Source organism: Chiloscyllium punctatum, unplaced genomic scaffold (genome assembly GCF_047496795.1).
Source record: "Chiloscyllium punctatum isolate Juve2018m unplaced genomic scaffold, sChiPun1.3 scaffold_151, whole genome shotgun sequence".
NCBI lineage: Eukaryota > Metazoa > Chordata > Chondrichthyes > Orectolobiformes > Hemiscylliidae > Chiloscyllium > Chiloscyllium punctatum.
In genome coordinates this window covers 504,544-529,532 of record NW_027309885.1, presented here as the reverse complement: position 1 = coordinate 529,532, position 24,989 = coordinate 504,544, and the positions used below count along the sequence as shown (strand labels likewise).

Below are 24,989 nucleotides of genomic sequence, written 5' to 3'. Positions count from 1 at the left end.
TCTGCCGAAGTCATGGAGGTCTTGGGCCTCCTTCACCGCCGCTCCCTCACCACCAGACACCTGGAGGAAGAATGCCTCATCTTCCGCCTCGGAACACTTCAACCCCAGGGCATCAATGGGGACTTCAACAGTTTCCTCATTTCCCCTTCCCCACCTCACCCCATTTCCAAACTTCCAGATCAGCACTGTCCCCATGACTTGTCCTGACTTGTCCTACCTGCCTATCATCTATTCCACCTATCCATTCCACCCTCACCCCGACCTATCACATTCATCCCCTCCCCCACTCACATATTGTACTCTGTGCTACTTTCTCCCCACCCCCACCCTCCTCTCACTTATCTCTCCACCCTTCAGAATCTCTGCCTGTATTCTTGACGAAGAGCTTTTGCCCGAAACGTCGATTTTACTGCTCCTCGGATACTGCCTGAACTGCTGTGCTCTTCCAGCACCACTAATCAAGAATCTGGTTTCCAGCATCTACAGTCATTGTTTTTACCAAGCTTTTGTTGAAATATATAGTTCAATAGCAATGCAGTTTAACATCGGTTACTTCACGAGTTTCCCCACACAAGGCAGTAACCACTGCTGCCACACAGTCCGAGTTCCCAGTCTCAGAATCAGAGGAAATGAGTGGCGCAGTCGTGAATAACCAACTTGAAATCAAGATGGGAATGAGGTTGCAGAGATACTCGATGGCTCAAGTGACGCAACTGGAGAATGCACGGTGTTTCTATGATGGTTTCGAGGCGCAAGCAATTCCGAGGTTGGGTGTGCTTCTGGTCAAAGGCGGGGCAGAAGGGAAAATCTGTTCCCGTTTATAATAACAGCAATCTACAGTGCATCTTGCTGAGACAGCTGAGTGCCACAACTGTAGCGGGGGCAGCTGGTTTGAAGTTTAATTTTGCTTCACTATCACCCAGTTCCCTGGAATGAATTGCTTTCACCATTTTTATTTCCAATTGTTTAATATCTCCCAGCAGTCTGTGGCTTTCTTCCTCATGGTTAATTGCATGACTAACTGTTGTATGATTTGCACACTGCTAAATCACGGCAACTCCAAGTAAATATGAATCATTGATCTAAATGAGAAAACAGTGGAACTCACTGCAGGCATGCTTTGGAGGTTTGCAGGCGATACCAGTATTGGAGACAGTGATGAAGATTATCTAAGTTTCAAAAGGATCTTAATCCAATGAGTCGTTGTACTGAAAAATGTAACATGGAGTTCAATCTGGATAAATGGAAGGTATTGCATTTTGGTCCAACAAAAAGAGTATGGCTTTGCGTATGTTGGAGAGCATGGAAGCTCAGTGTGCATGTACATAATTCCTTGTAATTAGCATTACCAACAGACAAGATGGTTCAAAGGCATTTAACCTACTTCCCTTCATTGCTCTGTCCTTTGTGTACAGCAGTTGGGAAGTTATGTTGAAGTTTTGCAGGACATTGATGCGGCCTCTTCTGGAATATTATGTCCAGTTCTGGTCGCCCAGTTGTGGGAATGATATTATTCAGCTTGAATAGGTTCACAAAAGGTGTGCACGCTTGTTGCTAGTGGACGTTTTGAGTTATAATGAAAGGCTTGATAGGTTGAGACTATTTTCAGATTCGAGATTGGGGTGCTGGAAAACCACATCAGGTAAGGCAGCATCCGAGGAGCAGGAGAATCATTTTTTCACACAAGTTTCGTTCATTAGGCTCTTCCCCGAAACGTCGATTCTCCTGCTCCTCAAATGCTGCCTGATCTGCTGTGCTTTCCCAGCACAACACTCTCGACTCTGATCTCCCATCTGCAGTTCTCACTTTCTCCCAGTTGAGACTGTTTTCACTCTAGGTTAGGGGTTTGAACGGCGACCTGACAGAAGTTTATGAATTATTGAGAGACAAGTTTTGAGTTAACGATAGCGGCCTTTTCCCAGGAGGGGAATTTCAAGACGAGAGGGCATATGTTTAAGATGAAAAGAGAGATTTTTAAAAAAAGACATGTGCGGCATTTTTAAAGGGAATGTGTTTTACGTGTGTAATTAACTTGCCGAGGAAGTGATGGATGAGGGTATGTTTGCAACATTTAATGGACAATTAATTCCAAACATGAATGGGAAATTCGGATTGTTAAAATAAATTTATTCATGCTGAGTACGTCAGTTATTTCCCAGAGGGCATTTAAGAGTCAACCACGGTATTATCCATCTGGAGTCTCCTGTGGGACAGAGCAGATGAATATGGCAGTTTGCATCCCGAACTGTTATGAGTGAATCAGATGGGATTTTCCACACAACTGATTCAGGGCATCACGAGACTCTTCAATTCCAGGCGCTTATTGAATTCAAACTCCACTATCTGCCATGCCAGGACCTGAACTCATTGTCCCCAAAATATTACCTGGGTTTTGGATAATAACACAGTAATAAAACTATAAGGGCATTATAACCACTCAGCGGGTACAGGAGGAGGCAGACGGGAATGGGTTAGTTTGGCAGTATGTTCAGCATGGATCGGTTGGACTAACAGGCCTGTTTTCATGTTGTATGAGTCTGATTGACGCTCTGGAGCAGGCGGGTGGTTGGGATTAAATGCGCATTGACATCATAATCCAACACCTGATGGGATATGTAATCATGTTGGAGTCTCCGGAGGTTGTTTTGCTCAGTGATCCCTTCCCAAACACGGGACTGGTGAACGGCCTCTCCCCAGTGTTACTGGTTAAATGATATTCCATTTCTGTGGTTAATTGAATCGCTTCCAGCAGTTCCCACATTGCCTTGCTTTCTCTGTGTTATCAGTGTCCTTTTTACAACCCAGGGTGAACGATCCTTTCAACTTGTGTCCACACAGATACAAATCCTGTTTTCCATGTTGTGAATGTGTTTTTATTCTTCCTCATTCACCCACAGGGTGTGATTATCACTGGTTAGGACAACATTTATTCTTCGCCCCTTGTTTGTTGCTGTCTGGCTCCACTACAAACCCGGGTGCGATCCCAGCCTCGGGTGTCTGTCTGTGGGCAGTCTGCACATTCTCTGTGTGTTTGCGTTTTTATTTCTCCCTCTGACCAAAGATGTGCCAGTTACAGGGATCAACAATGGGAAATGCAGGCTTATGGGACAGGGAATACCGTGGGGTCTGGTGGGATGCGCTTCGGATGGACCGTGTGGACTGGAAGGGCCGATTAGACTGCTTCCCCACGCGGTGGAGATTCTTGAATTAAGGGTCAGCTCATGTTTTTCTGCTCCTGGAGTCTCTCGTAGGCAGGACTGGTTGAAGATGGTTCAATCCCCTGCATAAGGGACGTGAATGAATGGGATTGCAGGAAATTAAAGTCATGATCTCTGTTCCTGAGGTCAGGCTTGTATTTCATGTTTTAATCATCGAACGTAAACATCACCGTTTCCGTGTCCCAACCCCCAAATATGACTAGTTTAAAATATCACCCCAACACCACCTTCTCCTGGTTGAAGTCTTGACTGTGTGGAAGAAACTGATACTGAGCTGATGCGAGCAAATGTAGCTGCCACCGCCAGTGTCGGAAACACAGATCCAAACAGAAAAATCAGTTTTAAACCCATCACTACAAAGTTAAGGTCTCAACACGCTCCACTTGTGCCACTCAGCTGTCTTAAAAAGATGCGCCAGAAATCGCTATGATTGTATCAACGGGGACAACCATTCCCTTGAGTGGGAGCACACTCAACCGAGGAATTTCTTGCGCCTCTTTCCCATCACAGAAGGACAGGATGCTCACCTATTGCATTACTGGAGCCAGAGAGTAACTCCGCGCACACATTCCCACCCCCATTTCTGGTTGGATATGGGCGGCTGTGCCAATGTTAAGCTAAAATGCTATTGAAGCATACTTTTCGACAATATCCTGTACTGTCCCCCGAGTCTTTAATGTTTTGTCGAAATCGATCAATCTCTTCCACATGCAGGCCAGACCAAGTAAGGATAGCAAATTCCATCCCGAAATGACATCATTGGAATTTTTTTTTCAACAATTGTCAATGGATATATAATCGTCATTAGATTCTTCCTTGCCGTACCTGAGCCGGTCCAAATCAACTCACTAAACATGTCGCCCAATTTCTAAGCATCTGTATCCCTCTGCTTCTCACTTACTCATGCATCTGTCCAGGCGCACCTGAAATGAATCTACCATGACTGCCTCTATTACCTCTGCTGGCAACGCATTCCAGCACCTACCACCCTCTGTGTAAAATACTTTCCATGTCTATCTCCGTTAAAAGTTTCACCTCTCATTGAATGCATGACCTCTCATTATTGAAGCCCTCATCTTGGGAAAAAGCTTATCTCTATCCATCCTGTCTGTACCCGTCATGATATTGTAGACCTCAATCAGATCCCCTCAATCTCGTTTTTGCCTAATGAAAGCAGAAGTAATCGACTCAACCTCTCTTCAGAGGTTGCATCTTCCATACCAGGCAACATCTGCGTAAACCTTCTCCTCATTCTCTCCTAAACGTCCACATAATTTTGGTACTTTGGCGACCAGAACTGCACAGAGTATTCTAAACGCGGCCGAAACAAACTCTTGTACAATTTTAGCAGGGCTTGCCTGCTCTTATACTCAATGCCCTATCCGGTGAAGGCAAGCATGCCATATGCCTTCTTGACCACTCTATCCACCTGTGCAGTCACCTTCAGGGTACAAAGGACCTGAAGTCCCAGATCTCTCTTCTCATCAAGTTTACCCAAGCTCTTCCATTTACTGTATACTTGGCTCTGGAATTAGACTTCCCTAAATCATCACCTCACATTTGCTTGGATGGAACACCATTTGCCACTTCTCTGCTCAACTCTTCTGTCTATCTATATTCCCCTTCATTCTTTGACTGTCCTCTATGTTTTCTGGCTACTCCACCAATCTTTGTGTCATCTGCAAATGTAGTGGCGAGATACTGGGCTAGCAACCCTTGGAGTTGTTCATCCCATGCAGAAAGGAACCATGTTTGGTTGCTTTTTCCCAGTGAAGTACCACTGTTTCCTGATGTAGATCAATAATTAAAACTTTTTTATTAGAAGTCATGATTTAGAAGTTTACTGACGATACATAGTCGTGTGGTTGACTCTGATGAATAATGTCAGGGACCGCAGGGATGTATACATCATGTGGAAAGGCAAAATGGTGAATGGAATTGAATCCAGACCAATGAGTGGTGGTGAATTTGGGGAGTTGTAACAATAACCGTGAGGATTCTGATTGGTGAACAGGAACAAAGAGATCTTGGAATGGGCATTTACAGATCCCTGAACACAGGGACAGGGAGATCAGTTGTTCGAGAGGGTTTTGGATATTTTCTATTGTTGACCACAGACTGTGGATGATATTCGATCTTTAGCAACCGCCGGTTTAGGAAAAAACTAAAGGAACGAGCACAGGTCTGGTCTATGCAATAATCTTTTTTTTAAACATTGAAAGATGAAAGATAGAGGGCTAAAGTATAAATCTTTGCCCATCAAACTACTTCACCACTCAATGAATTTACCACTGATTCCTCTCCAAATCATGCTGGTATGAGCCTTGGACGCTAATTTGCAAATGGTGAAGGTTCAGTGCATCTTCTAACTTGTCCTTATGGTCGGTACAGTTTTTGAGCTATGAAGGTTCTGTCAACAAAGCCTCGATAACTAACTCCAGTGAATCTTCTATGTGGTGCACTCTGCTTCAATTGTGCCTTAACAGTTAAGGGAATAAATAGTCAGGTGTTGAACAATATACAGTTAAGTGACTACATTGTCGTGGAGGGTGTCCAGTTCCTTCAGTGGTGTTGAAGCTGCACCCACCTCGGCAAATGGAGAGAGTTCTGCTAAACATCTAATTTGTGCGTTGCGGACGATGTAGGCTTCACGGAGACAAGAGTTGAGTTAATAATCAAACAAAGTTGACCCACGGACAGGTTTTTGTCGTCAACTTCTTTATACGGGCGGTCAGGTTCCATTTTTCCTAAATACTAGCTCCGAGGACGACTACACGGAGGAATTCAGTAACATTGAAGCCATTGAATGTCAATCGAACATGATTAGATTCTGATTTGTCAGAGATATCTTTCCTGTATTTAGTCCTTCTGGGGGTCAATCCGATTCTAATCGCTTTCTGATTTCAAGTTTCAATTCCCGTCTGCGCCTGAAATTTCAACCCGTTTCCTCGCTGAAATTTCTCCACCTGTCTTAATAATATGTAAGGATGCTATAAGGGGTAGCGCAGACTTACTAACATGTTGCTAACTCTGAATACAGTAGAACTTCGTGGAATGATTGGTTAGGATGGGATTATTCTCCTTCAAACAAAGGAGGAGTCGGGGAAATTTATAATTACATAGTAACAATTATAAATGTTCAATAGTCGTAGGATCTTGACGGGGTAGATACGAGCATTTGGCTTGCCCTATGCTCTGAAGACAGCACAAGAGGACATAATCTCAGAATTAGATATTGCCCATTTAATTCAGAAATGAGGAGTAAGTTCTTTGCTCAGGGGTCTAAGAAACTGTGGCATTTTAGAGTAACCGCTGTTGAGACTGTGTGGTTGGGTATTTTCAAACTGTGCCAGATAGTTAATCAGAAAGATGATGAAACTTTTCGAGCTAAATGAGCAGAAAGGAATTCAAGATTATCAGACCAACTATGTGAAGAATCACACAACACTAGGTTATAGTCCAACAGGTTTAATTGGAAGCACATTAGCTTTCGGAGCGACACTCCTTCATCAGGTGATAGTCAGGTGACTATCACCTGATGAAGGAGCATCGCTCAGAAAGCTAGAGCTTCCACGTAAACCTGCTGGACTCTAACCTCGTGTTGTGTGATATTTTACTTATTTCAACACCGGCATCTCCAAATCAGATCAACCATGAGTTCGTTGAATGGTTGAGCAGACTCCTTGGGCTGAATAGCATACTTCCACTTGGTTTAACATTTCATCTAACGCCTTATTTTATTCATAAGTTCAAAATTGTGAGGGGATGGGATGAAGTGACAGGAAAAGTTTATTAAAGAGATCAGACAGATTATGAACAAAGCTCATAAACACAGGAAAAAGAAATGTGCTGTGACCTGGGGCAACAAATGACACTGGGCCCAGCACAGGTGGCTGTGTACAGAAGCTGTGATTGCTGAAGGAAGTTGCTAAATCTTATACAGTTGGCACGCTCTCAGTCAGTGATCACGTTGGATGATGGATCGTTGCATGATTCACACACAGCAGAAATTGGTGAAGAATGAAAGGTTCGTTTCATTGGAGAAATTTTCTGCGGTTCCAATTCCGAGTGACTGTTTGCAATACTGATCAAATCTTTGTGTGAAGTGTTAGGTTAAAATACTCATGAACAACCCGACTTGATAATCTTGTGCTCCCAATCTCTTGTTTTCTTTTTCTCTTTCTTTCGATGGGAATTCATAGAAAGACAAGATGGAGTGTAGGACGGAAAGAAAAATGCGTTCCTTCTCATTACACCAATTTCATCTACAATTGAATAGAATGACTGCTCTCACTCTTCATTTCGACTTTAATGTGGTGTCGATTATTCCTGAATCTCTCGTGCAGTGAAGGGCAAGAACAAGTTTCTCGATCCAGTGTAAACCAGAGGTGTGATGTGCAAAGAAAAACTGCGAGTGCGGCGCGTAAAGTTAGCAACCAGAGTGTGACTCGAACCCGTGAATGTGGAGTACAGCGGTGTAATATCCCACCACCATAATCTCTCGGTCTCTTCTCCACATTTTGTAGAGGGGTAACATGTGACCTCATCAGGTTACATGTAGTGAAAGTCATTGATGAGAAAGTTCCAGAGCGGAATCGAATCCACGCCATTGTGTTTCTGCTTTCACTAGAATTATAATAATAGCAAATTCCAATAAATAGCCATGCTGGTCAGAATGAATTGCTGTCATTGATACATACTGAGTCAGAACTGAGTCAGAATGAAACAGGACAAGAATTTTCCGTCATATTTACACCTAATTTTGGCACATAATTTTTTCAGTCACTTTCTCTCTCACGTGAAGAAGCAGCCATGGTAATTGAAATAAAGGTGATGTTGTCGCTCAATGTCCTTTCTCGTATGGCTGAACCTGAATTGGATTAAATCGCAAGAAAAGCTGATTTGTTCGTTTCATTTTAATTTTGCTGCAAACTCACAATGTTTATTGTAATAATTAGAAGTGAATTGGATATATCTCATTGGAACGATTAATGTTGTATTCAAATTTGCTCAGACTTTATTTCAGCTTAAGGAAAATACTGCTTAGAAAAACAGAGGGTTAAAGTACAAAAGAAAACCCACCAGTTTTGTTGCTCGTTCCTTTGGCAGATTCACTGAGTATTAAATGGACCAAACATCATGGTGTTTGTTCTCACATCCTTAACGCATGTGATGAAAGCAGGAAGTCGATCTCCAAGCAACTGGTCACTTCCTATTCATTATGTAATATCTTCCGTTCACAATAAATAGAACTCCACTCAGTTCCATTTACAATGCTTTAGGTGAACATAATGCCAAATCTTTTAAAACGCAGAGTTTTGGAACCGAATCTTCTTCAGCTGCACACATTAAAGAAATTTCTTTACATTTAATGTCAATCAACTTAGACATTGTTTCCCCGCAACTTCCGACCGACTACACCCCACCTCTGCATCTTTACCGAGCCACACGCTGTCTCTCTCCTTGTGAAATTTATTCCTTGTATGTCATCAAATGTGCCTTTCCAAATATTTTGAAAAACAGATTCTCGGAGTGACAGCGATTCTGTTCTCATCATTTCGTTGTCCTTCAAAGGTTTTATCAAAGGTATTGAATGCCTGACATCTAGATGTTTCCTTACTTAAAAGTGGGAATTTTCCTCCTATTTACTCTGTCCAAACATTTCATAACCTGAAAAAACCCCATTAAGTGTTCCTTGGTTCAGGGATAACTCTTCTCAATTTTCCAAGAGCACAAGTGAATAAAATCTCATCCTCAGTACACCCCCATCAGCATCTTATCTAATGGCTTTACGCCCCAGTAAACACCGTCATTATCAATTCATAGAATCACAGAATCCTACAGTGCAGAAAGAGCATTTCAGTCAATCGAACCGGTGTTGACTCTCTGAAGAGCATCTCACTCAGACCTAGTTCCCCTTCCCATTTCCTTATACTTCACCTGAAGAAGGGGAATCCCTCCCCCTTTTGATTTCAAATAAACCTGTTGGAGTATAACCTAACGTCCTGTGACTTCTGACCTTATCCCCGCGTTACCCATGGCTAATTCACCTAACTTACTAAATTCACTCCCTGGACACGAAAGGGAAATTTAACTTTGCAAATCAACCTAACCCTCCCTCTGAACAGCAGTGCGAATTACTGAAACAATGTTCCATCAAATGAGCAAGTGCTGTATCATTTTTTCATGGTTTTATAACCTGGTAAAACTGATCAAAACAAATGAACCCAAATTCAATGTATCGAAACGCTACTCTGTCTTTTACAATTTTATTCGTGCTGTGGGAAATGTTTCTGCACTCATACTTGAATGCGTTTATGTTGTTTCTTCCTCAGCTTCCTGTTTCTAGTAAATCCTTCAATCCGGAACAAGTCTGTCAAATGCTATTCATTCCAACACAGTCACAAGGTGAAGTTTGCAGAAGTCACGTGTTTGGCCGTTCACTGATACTCTGCCTCCCTGAGAGCTGCAGCCCTTTCCCACACTGATTCAGGCAGCACTGTCCTTCGTGTGATATGCCCCATCGAGAATGGAAGGACAGGTATCAATACTCGCACTTGGGAATGGATTGACAGTTTTAAAACGCTTATACTGTCCCCAGCGGAAAATTGAGCCCTGTGACAGGCGGGGACACCAACCATTGTACTACAGAGAACAAGAATGTTAAAGGAGGCCCTTCAACCCAATGTGGCCACACTTGTCAAAAACAACTGCCTAATGAACTGAATCCCATTTCAGAATGCTTACCCCACAGCCTTATATGTCTTGGCATCACAAGCTCACATCTGAATATTTATTCAGGTTATAAGGGGTTCTACCGCTCTAAAAAATGCAGACAGTGTATTCCAAATTCCAACCACCCACTGGCTGATAAAGGTTTTTCGCACAACTTCTCAAACCTTTCTGTCTTTCTTCTGAAGTCTCTGGCCCCTGCTGATCGATCCCTCCATCAATGGGAAACTCGTTCAGTCAACCCTGTCCATGCCCTAACTCAATCAAGTCTTGTCTACATCTCCTTTGCACTGCGACTAACACTCCACTCTGTCCTGTTTTTCTTCAAAACTGAAACTCTTCAGCCCAAACAGTATCCCGGTAAATATCTCCTGCAATTTTCTCAGTGTGATCACATCCCTGCTATAATATGACTTGCAAAGCTGCACACAACACTCTTGCTTGATCCTAATGAGTATTTGTTTTAAAATTTCTGGATTAGTATGAGGGCGATTCTGGCTGAGCAGTTTTTATTACCCATTCCACATTCCCCAGCGGGCAGTTGATACTCAACCATATTGCTGTGAGTCTGAAGTCACATGCAGCCCAGACCAAGTAAGGATAGCAAATCCCATCCCGAAATGACATCAGTGAAATAGATTTTTTTTTCAATAATTGTCAATGGATCTATAGTAGTCATTAGATTCTTCCTTGCAGATATGTTTTGAATCCAAATTTGACGATCATGGCATAGTGGGATTCAAGCCCCGGTACCCAGACAATTACCTCGGTCTCTGGATTATCGGTCCTATGAAATTATCACAAGACCAACGCAGAAAGCCATAAAAGCTGATCTTTTCCAACAAAATGTCTTTTCACCAAAACTGCCCTGGGTATTTTCCATGAGCCTGACGCTCCAATTGTCTCTGGCCTATGTCAGTAAATGCTGCTACATGGGGATTGATTTCACAACCGCGGTATCCAATTGGATCAATTTGTTTGAAGGCCCCGATGGTGGGATTGGGGCACGTTCACCCAATAACAGTGACCGCAGCAGCAGCACAGCCAGAATAGTATGAATGTGAAAGAGAGTGATAGATTGTGCATTGCCTCAGAGAAATGGGAGGAGGGACGGAAAGGAGGTTTAATAATCGTGGGAAGGACCGGAATCTCTGACAACGGGTGTGTTTGAATCCTGATATATGAAACGCAGAGATGTGAGAGAGCGGAATTTGAAGGTAAAACAATTAATTTCTGAGCATGTGTCACAAAAAGGACAACGGAGAGAATACTAAGTGCCGTGATTTGGTTTCAAATCAAGGTTGCTGTGGTCACAATGCAAAATACCGACAACAACGATCACAGTAACCACAGAACAGGATGCTTGCAAGCAGCAATAAGTATACTAGCAGAGGAAATGTTCGGAAGAACAGCAAATGTCCAATATCAGTACTCAGCGAACAGTGATATATATGTGGGAACTGTGAATGAGCTGAATCTTTCAGTTCGGTTTCCTCAGAGGCTGTGGAGATCCCTTGTAAGAGAATGTTGAAAACTGAGATTAATAGATTTCGACAAGCATCAAAGACTTGCGGGACAGTACAGGCTATTGTTGAAATGTGTGCTTCAATAGGAGTTTAGCATAACATCGGCACAGCCGCCCAGATCCAACCGGAAATGGGGATGAGAATGAGTGCGTGGAGTTACTCTCTGTCTCCAGTGATGCAATTGGTGAGCGTGCGTCCTTCTGCGATGATATAGAGGCGCAAGAAATTCCTCGGTTGAGTGTGCTCCTGCTCAAGGGAATGGTTGTCCCCGTTTATACTATCATAGCGATTTCTGGTGCATCTTTCTAAGACAGCTGAGTGGCACAAGTGGAGCGTGTTGAGCCCTTAAAAACGCATACACACAGAGAATGTGTGGACTGCCCACAGACAGACACCCGAGGCTGGGATCACACCCGGGTTTGTGGTGTAGCCAGACAGAAACGAACGAGGGGCGAAGAATAAATGTTGTCCTGACCAGTCATACTCACACCCCGTGGGTGAATGAGGAAGAATGAAAACAAATTCTCAACATGGAAAACAGAATTTGTATCTGTGTGGACACAATTTGAAAGGATCGTTCACCCTGTGTAGAAAAAAGTACACAGATACCACAGAGAAAGTAGGGCAATATAGGAACTTCTGGAAGAGATTCAATTAACCACAGAGATGGAATCTCATTTAATCAGTAACACTGGAGCGAGACCGTTCACCAGTCCCTTGTGTGGGAAGGGATCACTGAGCAAAATAATCTCCGGAGACTCCAGCAGGATTACATATCCCATCAGGAGATCGATTATGCTGTCAATGCGCCATTAATCCCAACCAGCTTCCTGCTCCATAGCTTTAGTCAGAGTCAGACAACATGAAAACAGGACTGTCAGTCCAACCGATCCATGCTGAACATACTGCCAAACTCACCCATTCCCATCTGCCTCCTCCTGTACCCGCTGAGTGGTGATAATGCCCTTGTTGTTTTATTAATGTGTTGTTAATCCAAAACCCAGGTAATATTTTGGGGACAAAGAGTTCAGGTCCTGGCATAACAGATGGTGGAGTTTGAATTCAATAAGCACCTGGAATTGAAGAGTCTCTTGATGACCTGAATCAGTTGTGTGGAAAATCCCATCTGATTCACTCATGCCAGTTCGGGAAGCAAACTGCCCTATTCATCTGCTCTGTCCCACAGGAGACTCCAGATGGATAATACCGTGGTTGACTCTTAAATGCAATCTGGGAAATAACTGATGTACTAGGCATGAATAAATTTATTTTAAAAATCCCACTTTCCCATTCATGTTTGGAATCAATTGTCCATTAAATGTTGCAAACATACCCTCATCCATCACTTCCTCAGCAAGTTAATTACACACGTAAAATACGGTATCTAAACATGTCTTTTTTAAAACACTCTCTCTTTTCATCTTAAACATATGCCCTCTCGTCTTGAAATCCCCCTCCTGGGAAAAGGCCGCTATCGTTAACTCTAACTTGCCTCTCAATAATTCATAAACTTCTGTCAGGTCACCGTACAAACCCCTAACCACGAGTGAAAACAGTCTCAACTAGGAGAAAGTGAGAACTGCAGATGAGAGATCAGAGTCGAGAGTGTTGTGCTGGGAAAGCACATCAGGTAAGGCAGCATCCGGGGAGCAGGAGAATCAATGTTTTTTTTCACGCAAGTGTCGTTCATCAGGCTTTTCCCCGAAACGTCGATTCTCCTGCTCCTCAAGTACCCCAATATCCAGTACCCCAAACTCGAATCTGAAAATAGTCTCAGCCTATCCAGCCTTTCATTATAACTCAAACCTTCCACAGGCAACAAACGTTTTGTGAACCTATTCCAGCTGAATAATATCATTCCCACAACTGGGCGACCAGAACTGGACATAATATTCGAGAGGAGGCCTCATCAATGTCCTGCAAAACTTCAACATAACGTCCCAACTACTATACACAAAGGAATGAGCAATGAAGGGAAGTATGTGAAATGCCTTTGAATCATCTTGTCTGTTGGTAATGCAAATTACAAGGAATTATGGACCTGCACACCGAGCTTCCCTGTTCTCCAACATACGCAAAACCACACGTATTGTTGTACCAAAATGTAATACCTTTCATTTATCCAGATTGAACTCCATGTTGCATTTTTCAGTACAACGACTCATTGGATTAAGATCCTTTCGAAACTTTGATAATCTTCCTCACTGTCTACAATACTGGTATCGCCTGCAAACCTAAGCAGCATGCCTGCAGTGAGTTCCACTGTTTTCTCATATAGATCCATGATTTATATTTACTTGTAGTTGCCGTGATTTAGCAGTGTGCAGATCACACAACAGTTCGTCATGCAATTAACCATGAGGAAGAAAGCCGCAGACTGCTGGGAGATATTAAACAATTGGAAATAAAAATGGTGAAACCAATTCATTCCAGGGAACTGGGTGATAGTGAAGCAAAATTAAACTTCAAACCAGCTGCCCACGCTCCAGTTGTGGCACTCAGCTGTCTCAGCAAGATGCACTGTAGATTGCTGTTATTATAAACGGGAACAAATTTTCCCTTCTGTCCCGCCTTTGACCAGAAGCACTCCCAACCTCGGAATTGCTTGCGACTCTAAACCATCATAGAAACACCGTGCATTCTCCGGTTGAGTCACTTGAGCCATCGAGTCTATCTGCAACTTCATTCCCATCTTGATTTCAAGTTGGTTATTCGCGACTGCACCACCCAGTCCCTCTGATTCTGGGGCGAGGAACAGGGACCATGTGGCAGCAGTGGTTACTGCCTTGTATGGGGAAACTCAAGAAGTAACCGATGGTAAACTGCATTGCTATTGAGGTATATATTTCAACAAAAGCTTGGTAAAAACAATGACTGCAGATGCTGGAAACCAGATTCTGGATTAGTGGTGCTGGGAGAGCACAGCAGTTCAGGCAGTATCCGAGGAGCAGTAAAATCGACGTTTCGGGCAAAGGCTCTTCCTCAAGAATACAGGCAGAGAGTCTGAAGGGTGGAGAGATAAGTGAGAGGAGGGTGGGGGTGGGGAGAAAGTAGCATAGCGTACAATAGTAAAATGGGGGAGGGGATGAAGGTGATTGGTCGGGGTGGGGAGGGTGGAATGGATAGGTGGAATAGAAGATAGGCAGGTAGGACAAGTCAGGACAAGTCATGGGGACAGTGCTGAGCTGGAAGTTTAGAAATGGGGTGAGGTGGGGGAAGGGGAAATGAGGAAACTGTTGAAGTCCAGATTGATGCCCTGGTGTTGAAGTGTTCCGTGGTGGAAGATGAGGCGTTTTTCCTCCAGGTGTCTGGTGGTGAGGGAGCTGCAGTGAAGGAGGCCCAGGACCTCCATGTCCTCGGCAGAGTGGGAGGGAGAGTTGAAATGTTGGGCCACAGGGCTGTGTGGTTGATTGGTGCGGGTTTTCCGGAGATGTTCCCTAAAGCACTCTGCTTGGAGGCGCCCAGTCTCCCCAATGTACAGGAGACTGCACCGGGAGCAACGGATATAATAAATGATATTGGTGGATGTGCAGGTTATAAAAGCTGCACTGTCCGCGGAGTCTTTGATGTTTTGGAGAAATGTATTTATCTCAGCCCTCAACACATCAATGATGGAATCAACACAGCCACTGGGGGAACCGATGTTAAATGGTCAGACCATTCTTAGTTCCCACATATCAGCTACTGTTCGCTAAGCACTGATATTGTGCATTTGCTGCTCTGCCTAACATTCCTTATGATACTGTACTTATTGCGAGTGCTTAGTGCATGTTAGTGGGCTGCCGTGATCGTATAGTGGTTAGTACTCTGCGTTGTGGCCGCAGCAAATTCGGTTCGAATCCGAGTCGTGGCAGTAATTGCTCTATATGACCCAGTCTTTTGTGAAACACAAAGGAATCAGTTGTTTTAAAGTTTTGATTTTCTCCAAGCTGATTTTTTTTTCCTTCAAGCTCTGCTCGCTCACATCTCTGTGTTTCATATGTCAGAATTCAAATCCACCCGTTCTCAGAGATTTCTTCCCTCCAACGATCACTAACCGAACTTTCCATCCCATAACCCCCATTTCATTAATTTGGAGATGGCGTTGTTGGACTATGGAGTACGAAGATATAAATGACCCAACACCAGGTTATGGTCTTACAGGTTTAATTGAAGCACTAGCTTTCAGAGAGCCGCTCTTTCATCATGTGTTTGCGGAGTCTTTTCCCATTTCACTAAGGCATTGTAAAGTCTAATACAGACTCTCCCATTGATACCGATCAGTCTGTGTGGCTGGGGTCACTGTTGCTGGGTGAACGTGCCCCAACCCCACCATCGGGACCTGCAGACCATTTGATCCATTTGTTTACCACTGTTGTGAGATCAATCCTCATGTAGCAGCTTTTACTGATATGGACCCGAGATAATTCGGGCGGTGGGGGGGGGGGGGTGGTCAAGCTCAGGAAAATGGCACGGGACAGTATCGGGGAAAAGCGACTTTCTTGGATAAGATCAGTTTCACTGCTTTTCTGCAATGGCCGAGCGCTATTACCACTGAACATTGAACTGTTTATTCAGACACCAGGCACCTGGGTTTGACTCTGACCATGCTAGGTGGTAGAATTGGGATTCAATAAATATCTGGAATTACGATCTAACAACTCCTATATATCCATGTTCAATTGTTGAAAAAAAAACATCTGACGTCATTTAAGGAACGAAACTGTCATTCTTACCTGCTCGGGCCTCCATGTGACTCCAGACTCACTACAATATGGTTGAGTTTCAACTATCCGCTGTGCAATTAGGGATACCAATCAATACTGCCGAGTCAGCGACGCCCTCAAACTGTAACAGAATAGAGAAAAAAGTTCATTCCGCCCTAGCTAGATTACTATGTGCAGTTCTGCAATTCAGAGTACTTCATGGATGTGATCGCACTGGGAACGTTGCAGTGGAGATTCACTGGGATATTGTCTGGGCTGAAGAGTTTCAGTTGTGAGGAGAGATTGGACAGACTGGGGTTGTTTCTCGCTGAGCAGAGGAGATTGGAGAAGACATGACTGAGATGTACTAAATATTGAGTGATATGGATAGGATAGACTGAAAGAAGCTTTTGTTATTGATGGAGGGATCGAACACTGGGGCCAAAAGTTTTCGGGAAAAGGCAGAAAGGTTTGAGTACATTTGCGGAAATGGTCAGAGAGGCAGAAATCATTCTAATCTGAAAGAAAATCGAGATGTTAAATTGTGATGCCAAAACATGTAAAATTATGGGCTAAACGATGGAAAACTTGATTCAGGTCGTTAAGCAGTTGTGTTTGACAAGTGCTGCCACAACAGGCTGAAGGGCCTCCTTCGATGTTGTCATCCTCCACAGTATCGTGGTTAGTGTCCCCGCCTGTCACAGGGCTCAATACTCCGCTGGGGGCATCGTAAAGGTTTTAAACCTGTCGCTCTGTTCCCCAGTGAAGGTTATTAATGCCTGGCCTTCCATTCTCGATGGGACATGTCACAGGAAGGACAGTGCTGTCTGAATCAGATGGGGAAGGACTGCAGCTCCTGGAGAGATCGAGTGTCATGAAAGTGCAAACACGTAACTTCTGCAAACTGCACATTGTGTTTGGGTTGTAATGAAAACCATTATATAGAGTTGTTCTTGACTGATATGTTTATTTAAATCGGGAATCTGAGGAAGAAAACAAAGTAAACCCATTCAGATCTGCGTGCAGAAACATTTCCAGCAGCTTTGTGTACAATGAGGTTGTCCAGCATAGAACCGCGTTTGGATGCATTGAATTCGAGTTGGTGGGCGCGGCTTGTTTTCACTAGGTGGAGTTACCAGTGTGTAAAGCCATTACACATGATTCAAATAGTGTTCAATGTGATGGTACATTTGCTCAGTGGTTCTCACTGCTCTTAAGTCTGTAGGTTAGTTGGATTGGCCATGTTAAATTGCGCTCATGTGTCCAGGGAGTGAATTCAGTCAGTTAAGTGAATTAGCCATGGGTAACGCAGTGATAAGGTCAACAGTCACACGATGCCAGGTTTTATTCCAGCAGGTTGATTTGTAATCACAAGCCAGAGGCCTGGAGGGATTGAGATGGGAGCGGTATCTGGTTGAGATGCTGTTCAGAGTATCCCTTCAGACTTGATTGTCTGAACTGTACTTCCTGCCTTGTAGGGAATATGTGATTCTATCAGAGAGGACACTGCCAGCGTTTACTGGGCTGCTCAGGCATTGGAGACGATGCTGACGGCGTTTAGTGGGGATGGAATTTTATTTATTTGTGTGTTGGAAAATTTGACACTGAACCAAGGAAAACCGAATGGAAGTTTTCCGGAGTATATGAGGTTTGGAGTCAGTAAATATGTGGTAAATTCACTCTTTCAAGTTCATAAATTTCTGCAAGTCAAGATTTCAAAACCATCGAAGTAGGACTAATAAATGATGGGAGCAGAATTTCTGTCACTCAGACAATCCGTTTCCAAAATATTTGGAAAAGCACATTTAGAGACACAGAAGCAGTGAGTTTCACCAGGAGAGAGACAGCCTGTGGCCAGGTAAAAGTGTAAAGGAGGGTGTAGGGGGTAGAAGGTGTGAGGAAACAATGTCTTATTTGGACGACTTCAGATGCAAATAAATATCGGAAGCGAATGCAGCTGAGTAAGATTCCGCAAAAAAAAAAACTCAGTTTTGAAAGATTTATATTAATATACCACATGAAGCATTATAAATGGAACAGAGCAGATTTTGTATATTGTCAAGGAAAGCTATTCCATAATGAGTAGGAAGTGACCCGTCTCTTGGAGACCGATTTCCTGCTTTAATCCCATGCCTTAAAGATGGGAGGACGATCGCCATGATATTGGGTTCATTTGATACCCACTGAAATCAGCCGAAGTTACTGAGCATCAAAACTGGCATCTTGTTTTGTAGTTCAACCTTCTGTTTTTCGCATCAGTATTTTCTTTAAGCTGAAATAAATTCGGAGCAAAATTGAACACAACATTAAACGTTCCAATCATATAAATCCAATTCACTTCCGATCATTGGAATGAACAGAGTGAAGTTACAGCAAAATTAATAAAATGAAACGAACAAAACTGCATTTCCGGGAATTTTACCCAGTTCAGGTTCAGCCATATGAGAAAGACCATCGAGCTAAAACATCACCTTCACTTCTCTCTCCGTATATACTTCTTCACGTGAGAGAGAAACTATCTGAAGAAATTATGCGTCAAGATTAAATGTGCGTGTGAATGTGACGGGAATTTCATGTTTGCTGGTTCATTCTGAGACAGTTCCGACTCGAAATAAATCAAGGACAAGGTATTCCTTCCAAGGACGAGGTCAATTGCTTGTATTTTGCTGGTATTATTATTCCACTGAAAGCAGAAACATAATGGTGTGGATTCGATTCGGCTCAGGGAATTGCTTATCCCCTAGGTGCACCAAATGTAATCTTGACGGGGTCACATGTGAGCCCCTTTGCAATGGGCTGAAGTCTCCTAGGGGTTCAGGCGACGGGTTGCTCTTCCATTGCTCATGTGTGGAGTTGAATCCTTCTCTGGCTGTTATTTCCATCATAAGCAGCTCTTGTTTTCCTTTGTGCCTCGCATCTTTAGGATACTTTGTGTGGAGAATCTTGCTCTTGCCCTTCATTGAAACGGAGATTTGTGATAAATCGATATCTCATCAAAGTCGAAGTAAAGCAATTTGATTCTGTTGTAAGTTACATTGGGATAATGAAAAGGAGTGCAAACGTTTCCTTCCTCCTTTCATTTCATCTTGACTTTCTATGAATTTACATCGAATGAAAGGGGAACAAAAAAGGAGAGATCGGGTGCAATAGTTTATCCAGTGGGATTGTGAATTTTAATGTAATGCTCCACACAAAGTTCTGATCAGTATTTTAAACAGTCAATTGAATTGGAACCGCAGAAAACTTTTCCAATGAAACGAATCTTTCATTCTTTCACAACCTTTTGCTGTGTGAATCATACCACGATCCAGCATCCAGCGTGGTCACCAAGTTGGCAACAATATTATATCCACCAAATTTCTTTAGCAATCACAACATCTGCACATACCCATCTGCGGTGTGCCCAGTGTCATTTGTTGTGTCCAGGCCACAGCACATTTCTTGTTCATGACCTTATGAGCTTAGTTCCTGATCTGTCTGATCAGTTTGAGAAACCTTTTCTATCATTCATCCCATCCCCTCAGAATTCTAAAGGTATCAATAAAATAAGACGTTAGACCAAATGATGTAGGATTGGAAGTCGGCCATTCAGCCCATCGAGTCTGCTCCACCATTCAGCGAACTAATGGCTGATCTGATAATCCTCAACTCCATTCTCCAGCATTGCCTCGACAAAGCTTCATCATCTTTCTGGTTAAATATCTGTCTGGCAGTTTGAAAATACACAACACCTCAGCCTCAATAACAATTTCGGCAAGGAGTTCCACCGATTCACTGGCCCCTGAGCAAAAAAATTACTCCTCATTTTTGAATTAGGTAATATCTAATTCTGAGTTCATGTCCTCTGGTGCTCTCCTCATACCAGAGGGTGAATCACCTGCCCGTAACTACCTTGTCAAGATCCCATGAAAAATTGAACGTTTATAAATGTTATTATGTGATTATAGAGCTCCCCTCCCTCTCCTTTGTTTCAAGGAGAATAATCCCAGCCTAACCAATCATTCCACGAAGCTCCATTTTCTCCAGTGTTGACAACATGTTCATTAATCTCTGCTGTCCCCTGCAGCGTCCTTACATATTATTACAGCAGGAGGAGACATTTATGGGAAGAAACGGTTGAACGTTCAAGCCCAGACGGGAATTGGAACTTGAAATCAGACAGCGAATCGAATCAAATTGGTCAACACAAGGCGGAAATAGAATAATGATCACTCTGACAAATGAGAATTTAATCATATCTCATTGACATTCAATAACTTTACTGTAAACAAATTACCCCGTGTAATCGTCCACAGAGCTATTATTTCAGGGGAAAAGCTTATCGAAACTGGCTACATAAATACTTTGACAACAATAACATGTTCTTGAGACATTTTTTGATTATAAACTCAACTCATTGTTCTGTGAATCCTACATCGTTTGCAAGGCACAAAAGAGACATGGAATGTAACTCTCTCCATTTACCTAGATGGGTATAACTTCAATAACACCTAAGGAACTGGACACCGTCCACGACAATGCAGTCACTTGAGTGTACCCTCTTCAACACCTGCAATATTCCTTCCCTTCACCGCTAAGGCACAATTGCAGCAGATTGCACCAACTATAAGATGCACTGGAGTAAGTCATTCGGGCATTTTGACAACCTTCAAAGCTCAACAGCTATACTGACTATATAACAAGGTTGGAAGATGCAACGAAACGCCACCATTTTCAAGTTCCCCTCCAAGGCCCATAGCACCCTAACTTTGAATCGTATCAGTGAGAAACTCATTGGTGAAACGGTCTTGATGGGCAAAGTTGCATACTTCAGCCTTCCATCTTTTATCTTACAATTTTAAGAAAAATGTTGATTTATGCCGTGACCAGACTTGTGCTCAGTCCTTTAGCTGTTCCCTAAACTGGTGGTTGCTAAAGTTCTGCTATCATCCACAGTCTGTGGTCAACAATAGAAAATATCTGAAAATCTTCTCAATCAACTGACTCCCCTCGTGATTAGAGTGGTGTTGGAGAAGTACAGCAGGTCCGGCAGCATCTGAGGAGCAGGAAAAATGGACGTTTCAGGCAAAAGCCCTTCATCAGGAATAAGACTGGGAGCACATGGGATGGAGAGACAAATGGGAAGGGGGTGGGGCTAGGGAGAAGGTAGCTGAGAGTGCTGTAAGTGGATACAGGCGTGGGGTGAACATGATATGTCAGAGAAGTATGTGGAGTGGATAGGTGGGAATCAAGATGCACGGGGGGACAAGTCAGGCGGATGGTGTTGAGCTGGAAGGTGGGAACTGGGGTAAGGTAGGGGAGGGGAAATGAGGCAACGGGTGAAGTCAAAATTGATGCCATGGGGTGGAAGAGTCCCGAGGCGGATTATAAGGCTTTCTTCCTCCAGGCATCGGGTCGTGAGGCAGTGGCGATACAGGAGGCCCAGGACCTGCATGTCCTCGGGAGAGTGGGAGGGGGAGTTGAAATGTTTGGCCATGGGGCACTGGGGTTGATTCTTGCGGTTATCCTGGAGATAACCTCTGAAGTGTTGTGTGAGGACACATCTCCTCTCTCCAACTTAGAGGAGACCGCATCGGGAGGACCGGAACAAGAAATGGCATGTGTGGAAGTGCAGGAGAAACTTTGATGGATGTGGCAGCCACCATTAGAGCCTTGGTCAGAGGTGAGGAGGTAGATGTGGGTGCAGGTTTTGCAATATCTGCAGTGACAGGGGAATTTATATTTCCCTCCCCACCCCTATCCACTTTTCACAAAGACTGTTTCCTCCACGACTACCTAGTCAATTCCACGCCCTCCAAAAACCCACCCTCCCCTCATGGCACCTTCCCCTGCCACCACAGGAATTGCAAAACCTTCAGCAAATCTTCCCTCTCACATCCTTCCAAGGCTCCAATGAGGCTTCCACATCCATCAAATGTCCCTGTGCACTTCCACACATGTCATTTACTGCATCTCTTGCTCGTGATGCGGTCTCCTCTACATTGGCGCCAACAGACACATTCTCGGAGAGCGCTTCAGAGAACATTTCCAGGGCACCCACAACATTCAACTCCAACTCCCCATGACCAAAAACATCAATTACCACGTCCCCCGACTCTCCTAAGGACATGCAGTTCCTGGGTCTCCTCCACCACCATTCCCTCACCACCAGACGCCAGATCTTCCACCTCGGGACCCTCAACCCCAGGGCATCACCGTGGTCTTCACCAGTTTCCTCATCTCCCCACGGCCACCTTATCCGAGTTCCAACTTTCTATTTTGGCACCATCCTACTGACCTGTCCCATTGTCTATCTTCCTTTCCACCTATCCGCTCCACCCTCTTCTCCGACCTATCACCTTTCACCCCATCTCTATCCACCTCTTGCACTCTCATCTAAATTCTTCCCAGACCCAGTCCTCCCGTTTATCTCTCCATCCTCGAGGCTCCCAGCTTTATTCCTGATGAAGGGCGTTTGCCCGAAACGTTTTTTGTTTCTGCAACTCGGATGCTGCCTGACGTGCTGTGCTTCTTCAGCACCACTCTAGTCTTCATTCTGATTTCCAGCACCTGCAGTACGCACTTCCGTCCATCTGATTCCCCTCTCCATTGATCTTGAATAGGCCGTTGCTAAAGTTCCAGCATCATTTCCCTGCTCTTATATTCCCACCTGCTGTCAAGAACAGAAAGTATCTCCAACCCATCGAGACCACTTGATACCTTGTCCAATCACCTTCAAACATTCTGAATGCCTACTCCAGTTTCTCTTTTGTTACTGTTAACAGTCACACTTTAATCATTGTTCCTTCCCAAATTTATTATCACCCACTTCACTGGATATAATTCCTTTCAGCACATTTTCTTGCCAATTGTTTCCAATTTCCCTGCAGTCTGTGGCTTTCTTCCTCATGGTTAACGACATAACTAATTGTTACATGATTTGAAAACTGCTAAATGATGGCCACGACAAATAATTAAAATTCGTTGACCTATATGAGAAAACAATAGAACTCATAGAAGCCATGGTTCATAAGCTTGCAGAGGACAGCAGAATTGGAGACTGTAAAGAAGGTGGTCTAAGATTCCAGAAGGATATTAATCCATTGCGTCTTTGGGCCGAAAAATGTCACATGAAGTTCAATCTGGATAAATGGAACGTATTGCACTTTGCAACATCAAATAAGAGTAGGGCTTATACAATTAATGATCGGGCGTGGCATCGTGTTGTAGAACACGGAGGCGAGGGATGCAAGTACATAATTCATTTTGTTTGCTTCATATAGAGACAGAATGGTTCAAAAAAATGTCATCTTGCCTTCGATGCTCTGTCCCTTGAGCGTAGGAGTTGCTACGTAAAGTTAAATTTGAATAGGACATTGGGTGATGCGTCTTCTGGAATACTGTGTCCAGTTCTTGTCGCCCAGTAATGGCAAGGAAATTATACGGCTGGAGTAGATTTAGAACAGGTATACCAGCGTATGGCTAGTGGGGAAGGTTTGTGTTTTAACGAAAGGTTGGATAGGCTGAGAATATTTTCACTCGAGCACTGGAGTTTGAAAGGCGACCTGATAGAAATTTATAAATTATTGAGAGTTCGGCTCGAGTTAACTGTAACTGTCTTTTCTCCAAGGAGGGGGACTTCATCACGAGAGGGCAAATGTTTAAAGTGAAAACAGGGATTTAAAATAAGACATGAGAGGCTTTTTTTTAACAGAGGATGGTTTATGTGTGCAATTCACTTCCTGAGGCAGTGATGAATGAAAGTACATTTAAAATATTTACAGGATATTTGGTTCGATAAATGAGTTGGAAAGTGTCAGTGGGATTAACAAAATCTATTCATTCATGCCTAGTACATAATTTATTGCCCAGAGCGAAGTTCAGAATCAACCACGATATTATGGATCTGGAGTCACATACCAGCCAGACCAGATAGGTATGACAGTTTCCTTCCCTATCAGGCATTAGTGAATCAGATCTACAACAACTGATTCAATATCATCATTAGACTCTAGGTATTTATTTAAATAAAATTCCAGCATCTGCCATGCCAGGGTTTGAACCCGTGTCCACAGAAGTATGTCTGGACATTCATATTAACAATGCAGTAATAATATCACAAGGGTATTATTAACCCTCAACAGTTTTAAGAATCGTCAGATGCGACTCGTTTAGTTTGGCATTATATACAGTCTGAGCTGGTTGGAGTGAAAGGCCTGTTTTCATGCTGCGTGAGTCTATGACTTTGGCGCTATGAAACCGGCAGCTGGTTGGGATTAACAGTAGCGTTGACAGTTTAATTGATCTCCTTCTGGGTTATGTAATCTTGCTGGTTACTCTGTAGGTTCTTCTGCTCATTGAGCCCTTCCCACGCACGGGATTATTGAATAGCCTGTCCCCAGTTTGACTGAGTAGACGAGTTTCCACTTCAGCAGGTAATTGAATCCCGCATTGCCCTGGTTTCTCTGTGATATCGCTGTCCTTGTATATACCCAGGATGAACGATTGGTTCAAATCATGTCCATGCAGACGCAAGTCCCGTTGTCCATGTTGTGGATGTGTTTTGATTCTTCGTGATATATCCACTGGGTGTGGATGTCGCTGGTCAGGACAGGATTTGTTGTTCTTCCAGATTCGCTGTTGTCTCGCTGCACAAAAGATATGGATTGGATCCCAGTCTCGTGTGACTGTGTGCAGAATGTACATTCTCTCTTTGCTTGTGTGAGTTTCCTCCCACAGTCTGAAGGTGTGCAGGTTTCTGGGATCAGCCATGGGAAATGAAGGGGAATGGAATAGGTATGGAGTGTGGGTCTGATAGGATGTGCTTCAGAGGGATGGTGTCGACTGGA

General features: G+C 43.6%; 1 protein-coding gene across 1 annotated transcript in view; it reads left to right on the top strand.

Moving 5' to 3' along the window:
• Positions 1 to 20,366, top strand: part of LOC140471674 (uncharacterized) — a 35,313-nt gene extending 14,947 nt beyond the window's left edge. The window contains exon 3 of the mRNA XM_072567441.1: positions 20,228 to 20,366. Coding sequence (XP_072423542.1) covers positions 20,228 to 20,366 — 139 coding nt within the window. The remainder of the gene's footprint in view (positions 1 to 20,227) is intronic.
• The last annotated feature ends 4,623 nt before the right edge of the window (positions 20,367 to 24,989 follow it).